The 16,299-nt window shown below is 50.5% G+C and overlaps 1 protein-coding gene across 1 annotated transcript; it reads right to left on the reverse strand.

The window, feature by feature from the left end:
• Positions 1-721: 721 nt before the first annotated feature.
• On the reverse strand, positions 722-10,861 carry Ankk1 (ankyrin repeat and kinase domain containing 1). Its single transcript, XM_046466891.1, is given in 10 exon segments — positions 722-2,028; positions 2,951-2,987; positions 3,661-3,779; positions 4,390-4,473; positions 4,476-4,544; positions 5,173-5,222; positions 5,463-5,530; positions 5,533-5,625; positions 9,610-9,634; positions 10,677-10,861. Coding segments are annotated over 10 exon segments (2,037 nt in total).
• Between the last annotated feature and the right edge of the window lie 5,438 nt (positions 10,862-16,299).

Raw genomic sequence — 16,299 nt, forward strand, 5'->3', positions numbered from 1 at the left:
GCCCTGGTCCCACAGCTCAATGCATTTTCAACAGAGAGACTCAGATTCATAGTTTAATTGTCTCCAGGGTTTGAAACCTGTCCGTGTAACTGGACACAAAGAAGGATGGGGCCAGGGGCCGGGAAATAGGTGTCCCACATAGGACCACTCAACTACAGCTGAGACACATTTCCTTCACCTCCAAGACACCATGTAGGAGACAGGCATGGGGGCCTGACTGAAGCCCTACATGGTGAGCAGGCATTTCCTCTGAACTCTGAGCCCCTGCTCCCTGTGAAGCAGGTGAGTCTGGCTGTCTTACCATAGCCTGAGGTGAGGACAAGGACACAAGATGGGAGCTAGTTGGCACCACTCCCCTCACTCTTAGGCTCCCTTTGTCTTCAGAGGGGTTTCCTAGAATGCAAGGGGCCCCATGAACTCAGAGGGAGGTGGCAGCCATCTTGTTGCTAGAAAGGGAGCATACCTGGGGAGCTTGAGTCTCTATAAAGGAGGAGGAAGAGGCCAGGGGTCTGCTGGAGATGACTTGGAGGAGGTACTGGAAGCAGCTGTCCAAGCCAGGGCTACAGCTTCAGTGGTACCTCTCCCCTTCCTTCCATCCCCCAGGACGTCAGGTTCCTGTTTCCTCTCAAGGTCAAACAGGCAGGTGGGAAGGGATCCTTCTGGAGGCCAAGTTTCATTTCCACCAACTCCTCCCCTTCCAGGTGAGGGGACCCCAGTTTGTCTAAACTTCTGTTGGGGTTCCCAGCTCAGCACCTCCCAGAATAGCCAGTGGAGGCTCCTTGCCCTCTAGGAAGGCCATGGTGCCCTGATTTTGGCTCCTGAGGGCCAGCTGTAGGGGTGTGCAGCCTACTCCATCCTGGACATCCAGCTGGGCACCAGCCTTGACCAGAACTTTGAGGATGGCTGTGTTACCTTGGAGAGCAGCCAGGTGGGCAGGTGTCCATCCCACCTTATTGTGGGCACAGACATCTGCATGATGCTCCAGGAGGTTGATGACGCCCAGGAAGGCACCCCTCTGGACCACCAGGTGGAGGGGTGTCCAGCCCAACTGCTCAGTAGCACTGGGGTCAGCCCCGCACTGCAGCAGTGCTAACACCACTACCTCCTCCCTGTAGCAGGCAGCCAGGTGCAGGGGTGTCCAGTTCATACCTCCAAGAGCACCCAAGTTTGCATGGTTCTCAGCCAGCAGGTGGATGATCTCCAGGTGGCCCTTGTAGGTGGCTAGATGCAGGGGTGTCCAGCCCTGGTGGGTGGGAAGCTCAAGGCTGGCCCCATACCTGAGCAGCATCTTGCAGATGAGGTACTTGCCCCTGGTGGCAGCAATATGCAGTGGGCCATAGCCATTTTCGTCAAGGGCGTCAGGGGCCACCCCACTCTTCAGCAGGTGTTGGATGGCCCTCAGTTTGCCCTGCTCTACTGCCAGGTGCAGGGCTGTCTGCAGGTTTCTCTGCTGAGCATCCAGCTCAGCCCCCTGTCCTGTCAACAGCTTGACCAGACCGACATGGCCAACGTAGGCAGCCACATGCAGGGGAGTCCTGCCCTCAACCTCACGTAGGTTGGAGTCAGCTTGACGGGAGACCAAAATCCGTGCCACATTCTCAAAATTGTTCTGTGTGGCCAGGTGGAGTGGGGTCCAGCCCTCATGCTCCTGAGCATCCATGAGAGCCCCATGGTCCAGGAGCAGATGGGCAGTGCGGTCATCCCCATCCTGGGCTGCAAAGTGCAGTGGGGCCCAGCCATCATCATCCACCAGGTTGGCATCAGCACCATGTGCCAGGAGCAGAGCACAGAGGTCAGGCTGCTGGTCCTGGGCGGCAATGAGGAGAGGTGGGTAGCCAGAGGCTGTCTGGCAGTCCACATCAACCTCGAGTGCCAGGAGCAGCCTCACCTGCTCCACACTTCCCTGGGCCACCAGGAAGTGGAGGGGAGTGACCTTGTTCTCATAGATGGGCAGCAGTTCCTCATCCGTTGGATCCAAACTCTCGCTGTCAGAGAGTTGCAGGACCCTCTTCAAGTAGTCTCCTGAGTCTGTTGGAAGAAGATATTGAAAAAAGAGGTCTTTGATCTGTCCAGAAGTCATCTTGGCCATCCCCCTGCCTCTTGGAGGTACTATCTGGGAGCAGAGTAGAGAGGTGAGGGCTATCTCTTCCTGGTATCAAGGACCTCTGCATTCTTCCCTGTCACTCACTGTTAGATTTCCAGGTTTTGTTTTGTTTTCACTTTTTGTCTTGAAGAGCTGAGCCTGCAGTTCTCCCCTTGCATAGAGGAGTTCAGAGAGCCAGAGCTGGGGAGGCCTGGGTGCAAACCCTCACTCCATCCCTTAACATCTCCCGACCTCAGCCTGTTCTCTGCCTCTTTGAAAGCCTCTGTGTTTGGTTCAGTGATGAAGAATGCTCAGCTCATTCTACAGTATGAGGACAAGTTAGGGACATAAGAACTGGCAGGGAATGGGCTTGCAGGAGGTAAGTCCATCCAATTAGAAATATATCTGTGGTTGGACCTGTATGATCTAAAGCCCCTCTGAGGTCTTCAGGCCTCACTTCCTCCTGCTCTACCTAGTGGCCTATTACAATCAAGAACAACCATGATCACTGCCCAGGCCCAAACCTCTCATTTGTCTGGGTGGACACCATGGATCTGGAGTTATCTATAATTTTTTCAATCTCCCAAGTAATTCTGCAGCCCATGCTGAGAACCAGTGCTCTATCTCTTGGGTCAGGAATGGGGGAATCTGGTCTTGCCAAGACTCAGACCTGAAGGGGAAGCAAAGCCAGGAATCCCAGGGCATGTGTGTTTCTCCACCGTGCAGCTAGGATCTGGAGAGGGCCCTTCCACCCTGGATATGTGACAGGCCTGGGGTGAGGGCATTAGGGAGGGTGGGAAAGGGTCTGATTGGATTCCACTTTCTCCTCTCTCTGAATTCTGCTCCCACCATAGCACCCTGACTCACCGCTATCTGTTAGCTCCTGGCTGACCTCCTTGTGGACCTGGGGAGGCAGAACCGGCAGATACAGGGCGGGTGAGCAGGGCAGTTCTCACTGTGTCATCCTCCCTCCTTCCCTCTCTCCAGTGCTCCCTGTCATCATCCAGCATGCACATCCCACCATGATCTGGGTGACTCTCCTTCTAAGCTATTACTCCCCCAGCTGTGCCCAGAAGCAAACACTACGTAGAGGAGATCTGCCCAGAAACAGGAGGCCCAGGGTCTGTCATTCCCTTGGGGCCACATGAACTACAGGATAGCTCTGTGGGTTCAGCAAGGAGTCCCCTGCTAGCTCTCAGAGAGGACCAAGAGAGCAGAGAGATGATGCAGATGCCCATAGTGCGACACCTTAGGAGATCAGTGCCCTCCGTCTGTAAACCCTCTACATGTGAGAGGGGTTGTGTCCTTCCCAAGGGTTCTGAGCCATGGCACCACTAGCCCTTGCAGCGCCTTCATGCAAATTAGAAAATGTTGTTCCCTCTGGATATAGGCAGCCCCCAGCTGGGCTCATGGCCTGGTGAGCAGAGTGGGGTTGGCTTTTAGTCTCCACTTTCCCATCCAGCCAGGTGACCTTGTGAAGGACACAGCCTCTGCACACATGCCCTGCCAGAGACCCTGGAGGTCCACAGTGGGCTCCAGGCAGCACAGGAGTGGGCTTTCACAGTGTGTGCACCCACCTCTTGGGGCTGGTGCAGTGATGGCTTACAGGACACCTTCCTGGCCAGGGTCTCACTCTTGGGGTCTGTCACAGAGGTCTGGAGCAGGGACAGTAGCATGTCTGTCTCGATTGTGATGTCTGCTCCGCAAGGGAGAGAGAGAAAGGAGGCAACGTTAGCCAGCAGTCCTGTCCCATTTTACATACTCTGATGTTTCCTGCGTCCCCAAAAGCCCATCCCTGGGCTCATGTATGTCCACATATGCACACAAGGAGGCAGGGTCCCAGTATGGCTTGGCAAGGACACATTTGGCAGGTCACTGACCTTGGGGATCAATCCTTTTCCATTAAAGTAGGGGGCAGGCCCAGGTGATCTCTAAGGTGCTCACACATGGACTAGATAATTTCATTGTCCCTTCCAGGCCAGTGACCTCATGTTATGGGATGTTTTCAAGGATGCTGTACCCCTGAAAGGACCCAGGACTGGCTGGAGGGCCCAGCAGCAGGCCAGGTTCACAGGTTGCAGCTTCTGCCACCTTCTGTAGTTATACACCTGAACACCCACTGAACAGACCTCCGTCCTCAGCTGTCCTGGTCCTGTGATGCAGCTTCTGCCTCAGAAATCTCTCCAGGCACTAGTCCCATGGGTATCTGCACCGCTCTCAGGAATGGGCTGGGGCCCAGTCGTCCACCCTCCTCTTCCCACCCTCGACCTCCCCTAGGCCCTAGACAGGGAAAGCTACAGGAACACCTAGAAAGCATGGCCTCTTCTTGGGGTCCTGGTCCCAGCAGCCCCTCATCAGGTCCACCATCTGCTGGGCCTCGCCTGGCCATCATCAGAGACAGGCTGCAGGGAGGGCTGCATACCCGCAGCCACTCTGATGATGACAGTCATCATGTTGAGTCCTGTGAGAGGAGTCCCAGGCTGAGCAGGTGCTAGGATGCAGGGGCAGAGGGGTCTGGCAGGAGTGTGGGGGCTAAGAGGACCCCAACACAGTGTGCACTCAGGAGGGGCTCTATAAATGCTCAGTGAGTAAACAGCTAGATTTGGGACCTACTTGAGTCTCTGACTTGAGCATCTCAGTCTCTGGTCTAGCTCTAGCCCCCTTCCAGGTGAAGACTGGACATGACACCAACTGCAGGCTTCTGCCGTCCAAAGGCAGCAGGGAGGACGCACAGGCCAGGCTGAAGGCTTTGGCTCTCCATCTGGCAAGGCTGTCCATGTTGCCTCACAAGCTCTCACTTGCATCTGGGTGGCAGGGGTGGGGGAATGGCCAGCAAGAGCACCTTGGGGACAAGGGACTTGGGGCCACCAAACAAGCCCTGGGCTCACTTTTACTATCATGTGAGCTCTAGATACAAGGGGGCAGAAGGAAGGAGAGCGAGGTGGGAATCCTTGAAGAACATTTGGTTTCCCAACACAAACCTGTGGCTTATTCTGCCCTCACTAACCTCAGACCTCCCACAGCCCCTTCCAGGACCCCAGCTGAGGGGACAGCCTCTGCCCCAGACACAAAGCCACAGCCATCTCTACCTGAATATGGTTTCTTCTGAGTGAGGAGCTCCCAGATGACAATCCCAAAGCTGTGATGAGGAAAATGTTCCCTGAGAGACTGGGAAAACCACCATCACCCCAGCCAGGACCCATGGACCCCACAATCCCAAATAAGGCCTCTCCAGCCAGGGTCCTCCCAACCCTCCCCTTCCACCAGGGCAGGGAGGCCCCAGACTCATCCCTATCCCACCCTATCCATCGGCTATGAGGACCAGGTGGGGTGGTGGCAAAAAGCTGCCTCCTGGGTATGTGACGAGGAGCCCAGTCACCCACTCACCTATACACATTCGTACTTGGGCCCCACAGCCTTGTTACTGTCCAGGAACATCTCAGGGGGGGGATATAGCTGAGCATGCCCCACAGAGCCGACCTCTCGATGCACTGCATCTGGGTCGACCGTTCCATCCACTTGGACTGACCAAAGTCTGAAATCTGGGAGAAAGTCAGGTGGCAGGGATGGGTCGTGATAGAGCCATGTCTCTAGGAGCTGGCTTTGGTTTCTCATCCTCCTACTAGCTTCCTGTTCCAGAATAGGTCCTCTCCTACACTGTCTCCCTGCTCTACCACTACCACCAGGATGGTCTTGGACAGGTTACTTATCTTCTCAGAGCCTCCGTTTCCTCATCGGTAAAATGGAAATAATCTGAATTCTTAACTCAGAGGGCTGGTACAGGATTAAATTTGCTTGTATGCAAAAGCACTCAGAGCATATCAGGAGCTCTTGGCAGGTCCTGCCATTTTCCAGAGGGACAATTTATGGTCACCACCTTTAGTGATCTTCTGTCCATCATGGCCCTGAAACACTTAGGCCACGAATGTTGATCCCCTTTGCTCCCCACCATGGGGTCTTTCACTCACAGATTGTCCATTCATTGAGATTCAATCAGAAGAGAACCTGAGATACCCCTCCACACACTCATGAAGTGAGGTCCAGCAGGCAGCATAAATGAAAGCTCTGTTGGCCAGCAGCAACAAGTCAGGAAGCAGAGGAGTTTGCAGGCTGAGGAGGCAGCCCGTTCTACAGGAAAGACCACAGAAAGCGCGTATCAAAGCCTCCCATTTACTCTGGGTGCTTTTTCTTTTTTTGTATGTTTATCTTCCCCAGAAGATTTTGAGCCTCTGGAGGATTGATATTATGCCTCATGCTTCTGTTTCAAAATATCATCTATTGCCATTTTGAATATGAAAGTAATATATATACCTTATAAGAAACCTTGGGAATACAGAGAGCTAGAAGAAAGAAAATACATCACCAGTAACTCAACCATGCAGACTTGGCCTCTGTAAATCTTTTAGTATTTTATAACACATTTCCAGGGTGGGTGTTTCTTTCCCTTTCTCCCCTCCTGCTCCCTCTTCCTCCCCTCTCTCTCACCATCAGATGGCACATGAAGCCCGAGCACTTCCTGTGTTTTTATTCTCCTGAAGGATGCTTTTTAATGGTTGTGCAGAATTCCATTTTATGGACGAACTATAATTATTCCTCCTTGTGCTCCCCACAACACATTGCCATGCATCACACAATACATCTTTGTTGAAGCAAACTGAAGTCAAGACTTAAGGGAAGGCCTCACAAAATAAGCATCTGCAAACCCTCTCCTTCCTCTCACTGTATGCACCCGCGGAACAGTAAATATGCAAATTGTTACAGGCTGTTTGGGGCTTGTGGGGATAGGGATTAAGGAGAAATGGCTTTTTTAAAAGCACAGTATTTGCAAAACTTGATGGCACTGCAATCAGACGCTGCTGGAGATGTGCTCACAGGGCCTCCCTGGGAAGCCAGCGTGAGCCTGACCTCCAGGAGAACTCTCCCGGCACCTGAGCAGGCTGGCTACTGGGTTTCTCCTGTTCTCGTCCTTACTTCCCCCTACTCTTCCAGCTATCTCTTCCCCAGATCTGTGATATTTTTGCTGTCTCTTCTCTTCCTCTTGGATTCACAGGAACTAGAATGACATTTGTGGTGAAGTGTGGGATCTGGGGGTTCCACTCTCCTGACTCCAAAATCCCAGCTTCACCACTAGTTAGATCTGCCTGACCTTGGGGAAGTGAATTCTCGGAGCCTCAGTTTCTAAACTATAAAATGGGAATAAATCCGGCCTTGCACAATTCCCATTCATGCCCAGACCTCTTGAAAGAGCTGCTGCTATCTCACCTCTGGTGTCCGTACTTCAGTGAACACATGCCACCTCACGTACTGACAGATTTCTAGCTCTCGGTTGACTGTTCAGATGTCTTGCCCTTTTTTAAAACTCTCTCCCCTCAGCCATGGGTCCACCTCCTCCTGGGTTTCTCCCTCTTATTCTGGTCCCTCCCTCTGTTTCCTTTGCAGGCTCAGAGGACTTGGCCACTGAACTGGAGTTTAGACATTCTTCTCTTCTCACTGTAGTTTCTCCAGTCGACCTTGACCTTGACATCTCTGATGGGACATACTATACTGAGTGTGTCTAGAGCTGAACTCCTGATTCTCCCTAAAACCTGCCCTTCCCTCGGCCTTCCTCATCTCAGTGAACAGGGTCTCCAACCTCTGATTCTCTGCGAAGCCCCTGGCTGCTTCTGGACTCTTCTCTCACTCCCATGCCTGGGCCCTTGGCAAGTCTTCTCAGCTCTGTTTTCCAAATTCAGCAAAAGTCTGACTGCTCCTCACCACCTCTTCCCATTTGCATCTTGGCTCAAGCTTCCTGCTTTTCCCTCTTCCCCATTACAGTTTACAGGGTAGCATGTCACGACCTTGATAAGGGCTCTCCAATGGCTCTCTTCTCTTTCACAGTAAAAGCCTAAGTTCTTACAATTGACAAAGCCCTCCATGATCTGCCCCATTCTCCAGTCTTACATCACTGACATCATCTCCTAAGCACTCCTTTTCTCACTCTGCTCCTGCCACATGGGCCTTCTGCTGTCCTGCCCTCATGTCAAGCATGTTCCCACCCCGGGACCTTTGCATGTGCCCTTTCCTCTGCCTAGAACACTTACCTCTACCACGTGATTACTCCTTCATCTGCTTCAAATATCTACTCAAATGGCACCCGACTAGTAAATATTTCACAAACAAGTCTATATAAAATAGCAAGTCTATATAAAATGCCCCAATCCCTTCATACATAGCTGGTCTCTAAATTAATATTTCTAAACTGAATGTATTCTTAGAAGATCAGACCACTCGACTCTCTTTAGATATTTTAATCAAGAAAATGGTCCAAAGTGCTATAGATAAACATTTTATATGTTTATTGTTTTGGTCTTGTTTGTTTGTTGTCTTCCTCCATTAGATTATAAACTCCACAGGGCAAGGACTTGGTTTTGTCCACTTAGTGCCGCGAATGAATGAATCTCATCCCTGCCCCAGCTTCGGTCTCCACCAAAAACAAACCTTAGTATTGTAGCTGCCATCTTTTCTCTGAAGCTTACTTGGTGACTCTTCTTGGCTCTTTAAAGTGGCTTTATGTTCATCAAGTATAACGCTGGACTTGGGGACCTCCTTCCCTACCTGGGCCTCTTTTCATGTTTCCTTTTTGCCAATGACACTGCTCAGTAAATATTTACTGAACATTAATGATGTGGCAGACCCCAGGGGTGGAGCAGTGGACCAAAGACAGGCGACCCCACCCCCGCGTCACAGAGTTGGTGGTCCTGGGGACCTCTGCTCCCTTGGCAAGTCGAACATCACATGCACCTGACAACCCTCTTCCTCAAGGTGCCCCCCACAGCCCATCCAGCACCACGCAGGGATGGTCTTACCTCCTACATATTGCTTAGTCCACTCCTTTCCCCATCTCTGTCACCAGTGCTCCTGTTTGGGCCCCATCACCTCTTGCCTGAAGGAGGACAACAGTCTCCTATCTGGGCCAGCCTCGCTCCACCCGTTCTCCACTCAGAGGCCTGGTTGATTCCCCAGCCACCGCCCCTCCTGGGGGAAAGCTCCTTCGTCCCCACACCAGCCACAACAACCTTGTTCCCATCCTTGATCTTACAGGACCCTCCTGCCCAGGTCCCTTGTACTCTGGGGCCTGTTCTTGGAAAACCTCCTCGCCTGCTTGCCTCTTACTCATTCTTCACATTTCAGATAGGGTGACATCCTTGGGAGGGATATTAGCTTCCTCTGAGCTCAGTCAAACATTCTGTCAGTGTATCTGAGGGTGGCAAAACGTCTCACAGTCGCAATTTACATGTACACATGGGGTTACCAGGTGGCTGTCCTTCTCCCTCCAGCCTGTGAGCTCTAGAGAGCAGGGTCATATTTGTCACAGTCATAACTACCTCCTGGGGTCCTTTACAGTGTCTGAAACGTAGTCAATAAGCGGAGAGCAATAAGCGTTTGCAAACTGTTTGACCGGATGGAAGAAGGAACCAGCACAGCAATGCTACGATTCCAGTGGAGCATGTCACAGTCAGCAGCCATTAGTCACCACTGGTCCTTACCCCTTTCCACTGGGAATCCTTGGAACTTGGGGGAAAAACACAGCTGGAGGTATCATCGTTGTATAACTGTGTTGTCAGGTCGAAGCCATCCATTTCCTTTTGTTCTTTATTTCAAAGGTTATAAATGATTTGGACAAATCCTAGAACCATCTCACCCTATCCAGAAACCAACAGGTGGAGGTGGAAGGGAGATGGTCTCACTCCCATTCTCCACGGGGTGGCTGAGGGTCTGCAAATTAGGAAAGTGTGTCTGGAGAGTTTGCTTGGTGACCATACAGAACATAATAATAGTACTCAAGTAAGAGCCCTCCAGGCATCTATTGATGTCCCTGGACCTCTGGGAAGAGGACATGGCTTTTGTGCTGAGACTTAACACTGTAAGTGCCTCCTGAGTGGTGACGGGGTGGAGGCACACAGCTTGTGCACGTGAACCCAGTGGGAACACACAGTGGGAAAGAGATGGTAAGGGAGGAATGCAGAGTGTAGCAGTGGTGCATGTGACAAAAGCCAGGGGAAAAAAAATGGACAGAGATCCTAGCACTCCAGACTTGACCTTCCAGCAGGACCTGAATGAGAGCCAGACCAGCAGACTGAGCAGTCTCCAGCCCCCAAGTTTCCCCAGTCCCATGCAGCTGGGCAGGACCCAACCCAGATGGCTATGGGGAAAGAATGTGCTACACCTCTCAAGAAGCCCAGTCTAGCCCTGAGAGTGTGGGTTGGGTGGAGGGTGCCAGGGGTTGCCAAGAGCAGGCATCACGCCCCAGGGGGAGGAGGCAGGACAAGTTTGAGAAGTCAGGTGAGATAAAGGCTTTGGAGGGTAGTTCCTGCTTGCCTCTGATCTCTGCGGATTCCACAGACAGGCATCAGGTACCTTCTTATTTCAGGGGCAAAGAGAGCCATGGCTGGGCCTGGGAAGCTCAGGTACCAGGTAGAACTTAGAAACACTGGGGACAACCCCAGCCTCAACCCCAGCCCATCCCTCTCTCAATGTTTCCTGGGCCGGAAGCTGGCCTGGCCTCAGTTTCTCCTCTGTGAAAGGAGAAGGAGAGGGGCGGGGTGGCAGGTACCTGGTGGCCTCATGCTGTAGGCAAGGGGAGCACTTGATGGCATACTGGGTTCTCCAGTGCTTGTGTCAAGCTTGGAACACGTGACCAAAGCCACCGCTGGCTACTCGATGCCAGTCGTCCTCGAAGTCATCTTGGGTGAAGATGGTGAGCCTGCCCAGCTGCTGCTCCAGGGGGCTGGCGGTCATCAGGTCAGTCGGGCTGGACCACCCTGGCCCTTCCCCATACTGCACACTCCTGGCAGCCTGGGTGGCTGAAGGAGCCAGGAGGCACCCTTCCTCAGTCTCAACCATCCACTGATTTTCCCCAGCTCTCAACCCCAGAGCTAGGGAGGGGTGCAGGGCAAGGACGGCATCCTGAAGCTAGAAGCAAAAGTACAGCCAGAGAAGTTGGCCCCATTTTATTTAGATTAGTGCTGAGTGGAGATTGGTTTACGTCTTCCCGTAACTCAGATGTAGAAGGTCTTTGAAGGGTTCAGGACTGTGCTAGGAGTCTCGTTGCGGAGCATGGAACTTAGACCCCACCCCTCCTCAGCAAGTATGGAGTGCAAAAACTTAAAGGTCTGAATCTGTTTGTCGGCTGCTTTGATGCTTCTTTTGTTACTGTTGGGTTTTGTTTGTTTGTTTGGCATGTTAAAGGTCACCAAGGAGGGTCAGCAGGAAGGGTGTGGGTATGGGGTGGAACTGCTCTGCTGGGAGCTTCCCTTCTGGGTGATGCTCTTGACCCTGACCTCACAGGAATCAGACCCCTGGCCTGGGGCCACCATGGGGGAGGTGGGCTCCTTGGCCCCATTATCAGGGGTGGATAGCAGCTGGAACACGGCCAGGCCCTCTTCTGGAAGGAGGACTTCAGAGCAGTGTTGAGCTGTTGAGAATCTGGCCTGAGAGCTCAGAGCAGAGACTTGGGAGGGAGGGGAGGAAAAAGTCCCTGTAGAGTCCAGACTTGGGTGCTGGACGGATAGGAAGCCATCCTGGTGGGTTAAGGTAATAGGATATGGAGGCAGCCCAGGGAAGCAGTAGTAACACATTATGATGGGCTCCTTTCTTTCTTTCAACTGTGTGCTTCCTCCCTCTGTCCTGGCCTCCTTTGTAAGTGGAAACTTACAGAGAAGGAGGTCCACCCTGGGGATGCAAGTTGAAGGGGAAGAGAGTTTCCTGGTGCTGCCAAGTGGGTCTGGAGACCAGGAAATGGCTCTCATCTCAGAAACCCTCAGAGCAGAGCCAATTAGATGTGCTTCTACAGATGGGTCTCCCCAGGGGCAGTGACAGAGTGAATCCTTGCCCAGAGGCAGTTGCTGCTGGGGGAACTATGGCAGGGCATGGCAAGGTTAGCTACCTCCCACCTCCAGCGGGACAGGTGGACTGAAGTCTACCAAGTTCAAGTTTTTGGAGCATATTACCAGAGGAGGAAATGTCTGGCCTTAAACCCAAACCTGTAGGGTCCCTCATGCATGCCACAAAACCACCAGAGTCCCAGGAACAGCAAGGGCATGACAAGTGAACAGAGACTCCTGGTGGAAACTAGAGAACTCGTTCTTTTGATAACATCTTATGAGCCACCTCCAGGAAGAATTCTAGAAAGCAGATCAAAGACTGAAGATTGGGCCTGGAGACAGTTGTCATGGAGACCAATGATGTCCACTATTAACTCAGCATGAACTTCATTCTGGGATCAGTAGCAACTTACTGCAAGTGGTTTATAGACATATTGAAATCTACAACAATGTTCTGAGGTCAACATCTCCCTATTTACAAATGAGACAAATAGGCTGGAGGGCCTTCAGTTGTCAATGGTCACATAATTAGGAAGGGGTAGTTGATACTCAAACATAGTTCTCTTGGTTCCTGTGGAAATGGTCTGGTATAGGAGGAGACAGGGTGGGAGGGCAGAATTTTAGGAATATGGGGGAAAGTGGTGGCGGTGGAGGGGAGTCATGCTCCCTTGGAAGAGTGTGGAGGTGGTGCAATCGGAATCCAGAGCAGGACATATCCCAGAGACATTGTCAGAGGGAAGTCCCCAGCTTGCTTTAGCTGGAGCAAGGCAAAGCATGAAAAAACTTACTGCCACTGGAGCAGCCCTGCCTGTCCGTGAGGAGTCCATGGAGCTTGGGAGACAATAGAGGACATCAATGTTAGGGAGAGCAGGAGGTCAAGGTGAGGCCTTTTGCCTCTTGCTGAGTAGGTAAATGTGGAGACTGGAGAGGAAGACAGCTACCTGGCCCTGAGGGAGTCTGACTCAGGCCTCTCATCTCTGACATCAGCAAGATCCACTTAGGCCCTAGAGGAAATAGCAGGTGAACAATCTGCCTCCATTCAGCAGTTCCCCTTGGCCCAGCTACACCTGTAGCAGCTCTCCAGGAAGAGACAGAACACGGAACTACCAGCCGCTGTGTGCAGGGACTGTCACAGGAACATTGAAGGAAGGAGCATTGTCCCTGGAGAAGGAGACATGCAGGACTCCAGGCAGGCTGCCATGGTCCCTCCATGAGTTCCTCACAGGGTGGAGGGGCAGGATCATGTAGAAGCCAGAGTGTTCTGCTGTCCCTCACCCCAGTTGGAACAGCCAGACAGTGGGTTCCAGCACTCCTGGGGCCTCTGAGGAATCAGAAAAAATAGATATATCAAAGCATTTACCTACAGCAGCTGGGCCTGTGAGACTGGGTGGGTGCTCCTCCTCCTATCTTCCATCTTCTAAAATGGGCCAGGACAAAGCCTAGTGGTCTTTCAATAAGCTCCAGGAGTGTAAGGTCACAGAGGCAAAGAATTACTGGGTCCCTGAAGATTAAGTGGGGTGAGGTTGAGGGACTTGGTAAGGAGCAAGGTCAACTCAGAGACTGCCAACTTCTTTCCAGTGGTAGGACTGCTGAAGTGGCTGGGTCCTGCCAGTTTGGGAAGTCCACAGCCAGTGGGTAGGGAGAAGCCGGCTGCGGGAATGCAGCACCTTCAATTGCGCATGCCTACTCCAGAGCAGGCGTGGATAATGAGATGCTTGTGGCCTAGCTATGACCCACACACACCAGAAAGGACTGAAGACATGCTCTAGCCATGGGAGGTTTGCCTTAAGAGGCTCCTGAGGCCTTCCTAGCAACTGTTATCAATGCATTTTATTTTGAAAGATTGAGAATGGAAATTTTCTGGACTTGGAATTATTAAGTGAATTGTATATGCGAGTGTGTGATTCTCTTTTGGGAACCTAAATTTTCAGGCTGCCACTCCCAGACCAGTGAGCTGGTGGAGCCTTTCTGCAATTCTGTGGGAGATGTTGAAAACAGAGGCCAGCCTCTCCCCTAACCAGAATGGCAAGCTATTTGCATACCGGGAAGTTCCCAGATCTGTCCCCTTTCTCAGTCCTACAGACATGTCACAGGGGACACCAGGGCATGCACTGGCAGGCTCCAACCTCTCATAGCCTGTGTGCTGAGGTGAGAGAATGTTAGTCAGGATAAAGGAGTGTGCATGAAGCTGGAACATCTGCCCAGGAAGCAGATTCTTCAGCAAGAAAGGAGTGGAATGGGGCAACAGGAGCAGGGGTTAAGGACCCTGTGGGGCACTCTACTCAGCAGTTGTTGGGCTTGGCCATATTCCCAGATCTCTCTGGGTTTCTTCATCTAGAAAATGGGATGATGTTAGTAATTCCCATTCCAAAAGGTTGCTATAAGGATTATAACCTTTTAAAACGCACCTCAACAAATGCCTGTAGGCCAAAAGTGAACCAACTGAAGCCTCATGTCTGATCCCCAAATAAATTCCAAAAGGGGCATGCATTTAAATATAAAAAGTAAAATTATGAAAATTGTAGAAGAAAATATTCTTGCTCTGGGTAAGGCAAAAACACAATTCATAAAATAAGAAACCGATGTTTTGAACTTGTCAAAATAAAAAACTTCATCTGTGAACAACCCTGTGAGGGTGGTGAAAAGATAAACTACAGACAGAAAAAAGAAGTATGTGCAAACCACATATTTGATAAAGTGCTCATTTCTAGAGTATAAAAAGAAGGCTTCAGAATTAATAGAAAACAAACAAACCAACAAACCAACAAAAAACCTCACACAGGATCCAATTAGAAAATGGAGAAATGACAGAAACAGACATTCTACTTACTGAAGAGGACATGCAGATGGCAAGTACCTAGGAAGAGATGCTCAGTATCATTAGCCATGAAGCAAATGCAAATGGAATCCACAATGAGATATCATTACATATATACCAGAATGGCTAAAAATAAAAATAAAAAATATAGTGGTAACAGTGAATGCCTTCAAGAAGGCAGAGACACTGGACCACTCCTGCTTTGTAGGCGGAGATGTACAATGGTTCAGCCACTTTAGAAAGCAGTTTGGCAGTTTCTGATAAGACTATACATACAATTTCATACCACCCAGCAATTGCACTCTGGGGAATCAATCCCAGAGAAATGAAAACTTATGTTCACACAAAAACCTGTGTATGAATGCTCATTGCAGCTTTATTTGTCATAACTAAAATAAGAAAACAACCCGATGACCATCCACAGGTGCATGGTTAAACAAACCGTGACATGTACATACTGTGGAACGCTGCTCAGCAGCTATTGATGCACACAGCAGCTTAGGTGAGTCTCCAGGGAATTGCATTGAGTAAAAAAAAACATCTCAAAGGTTACATGCTGTATAATTCCATTTATATTACATTCTTGAAATGACAAAATTGTAGAGCTAGAGATTAGTGGTTGTCAGAGGTGGTGGTGGGGAGGTGGGTGTAGCCATAAATGGATGGGGCCAGGGATCCTCGTGATGAAACTGCTCCATATTTTCAGTATGAGGATGGGCACATGAATTTACATATGTGATTAAACTGCACCAAGCTAAACACACACGTGTGTGTGTGTGCAAACACACGTGAATGTGCACACACACGTGAATATGCATAAAATGATAAAATCTAAGGTCTGTAGATTGTGTCACTGTCCATTTCCCAGTTGTGATGTGGTGCTATAGTTATAGGAGATGTTACCTTTGGGGAAAATGGGGTTAAATGCATAAGAGATCTCTGCTTTACTTCTAAAACTTGCATGTTTATTCTATGATTATCTCAAAATAGAAGTTTTAAAAAATTCATATAAAGCCTGCCTCCTCCTCCTCCTCCCCCTTCTACTTCTTGTTCTTATTACCAGGTAATGTCACATTCTTGGAAGCAAAGTATTTCCATAATAGGTGAAAGGAGTAATGCAACTTAGATCACAGAAAGCCTTAAGGAGAACACCTGGTCCCTGTGGACAGGTAGAAACCCTTGAGAGAGAGCAAAAAGTCGCTGGGTTAAGATGTCTGAGACAAGAAGGATGGAGAGGAAGCAAATTAACTCCCTCTAGGATGCAACTGTCTCACCCAGGGCATATGGTCAGGTGAGCTATACCTATCGGCAAAGCCAAAGTTACATCTGATTAACTTATTTGAAATAGTTATCCCTTGATATCTACAGGGGATTTAACAGGACTCCCTACAGATACCAAAATCTGTGGGTGCCTAATTCCCTTATATAAAGTGCCATAGTATTTACATAGAACTTATGTACATCCTCCCGTGTACTTCAAATCATCTCTTGATTATTTATAATATTTAATACTCTAGGCGCAGTGGTACACGCTT

Source organism: Marmota monax, unplaced genomic scaffold, assembly GCF_021218885.2.
Source record: "Marmota monax isolate L192 unplaced genomic scaffold, Marmota_monax_Labrador192_F-V1.1 WCK01_AAM20220418_F8-fsc00045, whole genome shotgun sequence".
NCBI classification, from domain to species: domain Eukaryota; kingdom Metazoa; phylum Chordata; class Mammalia; order Rodentia; family Sciuridae; genus Marmota; species Marmota monax.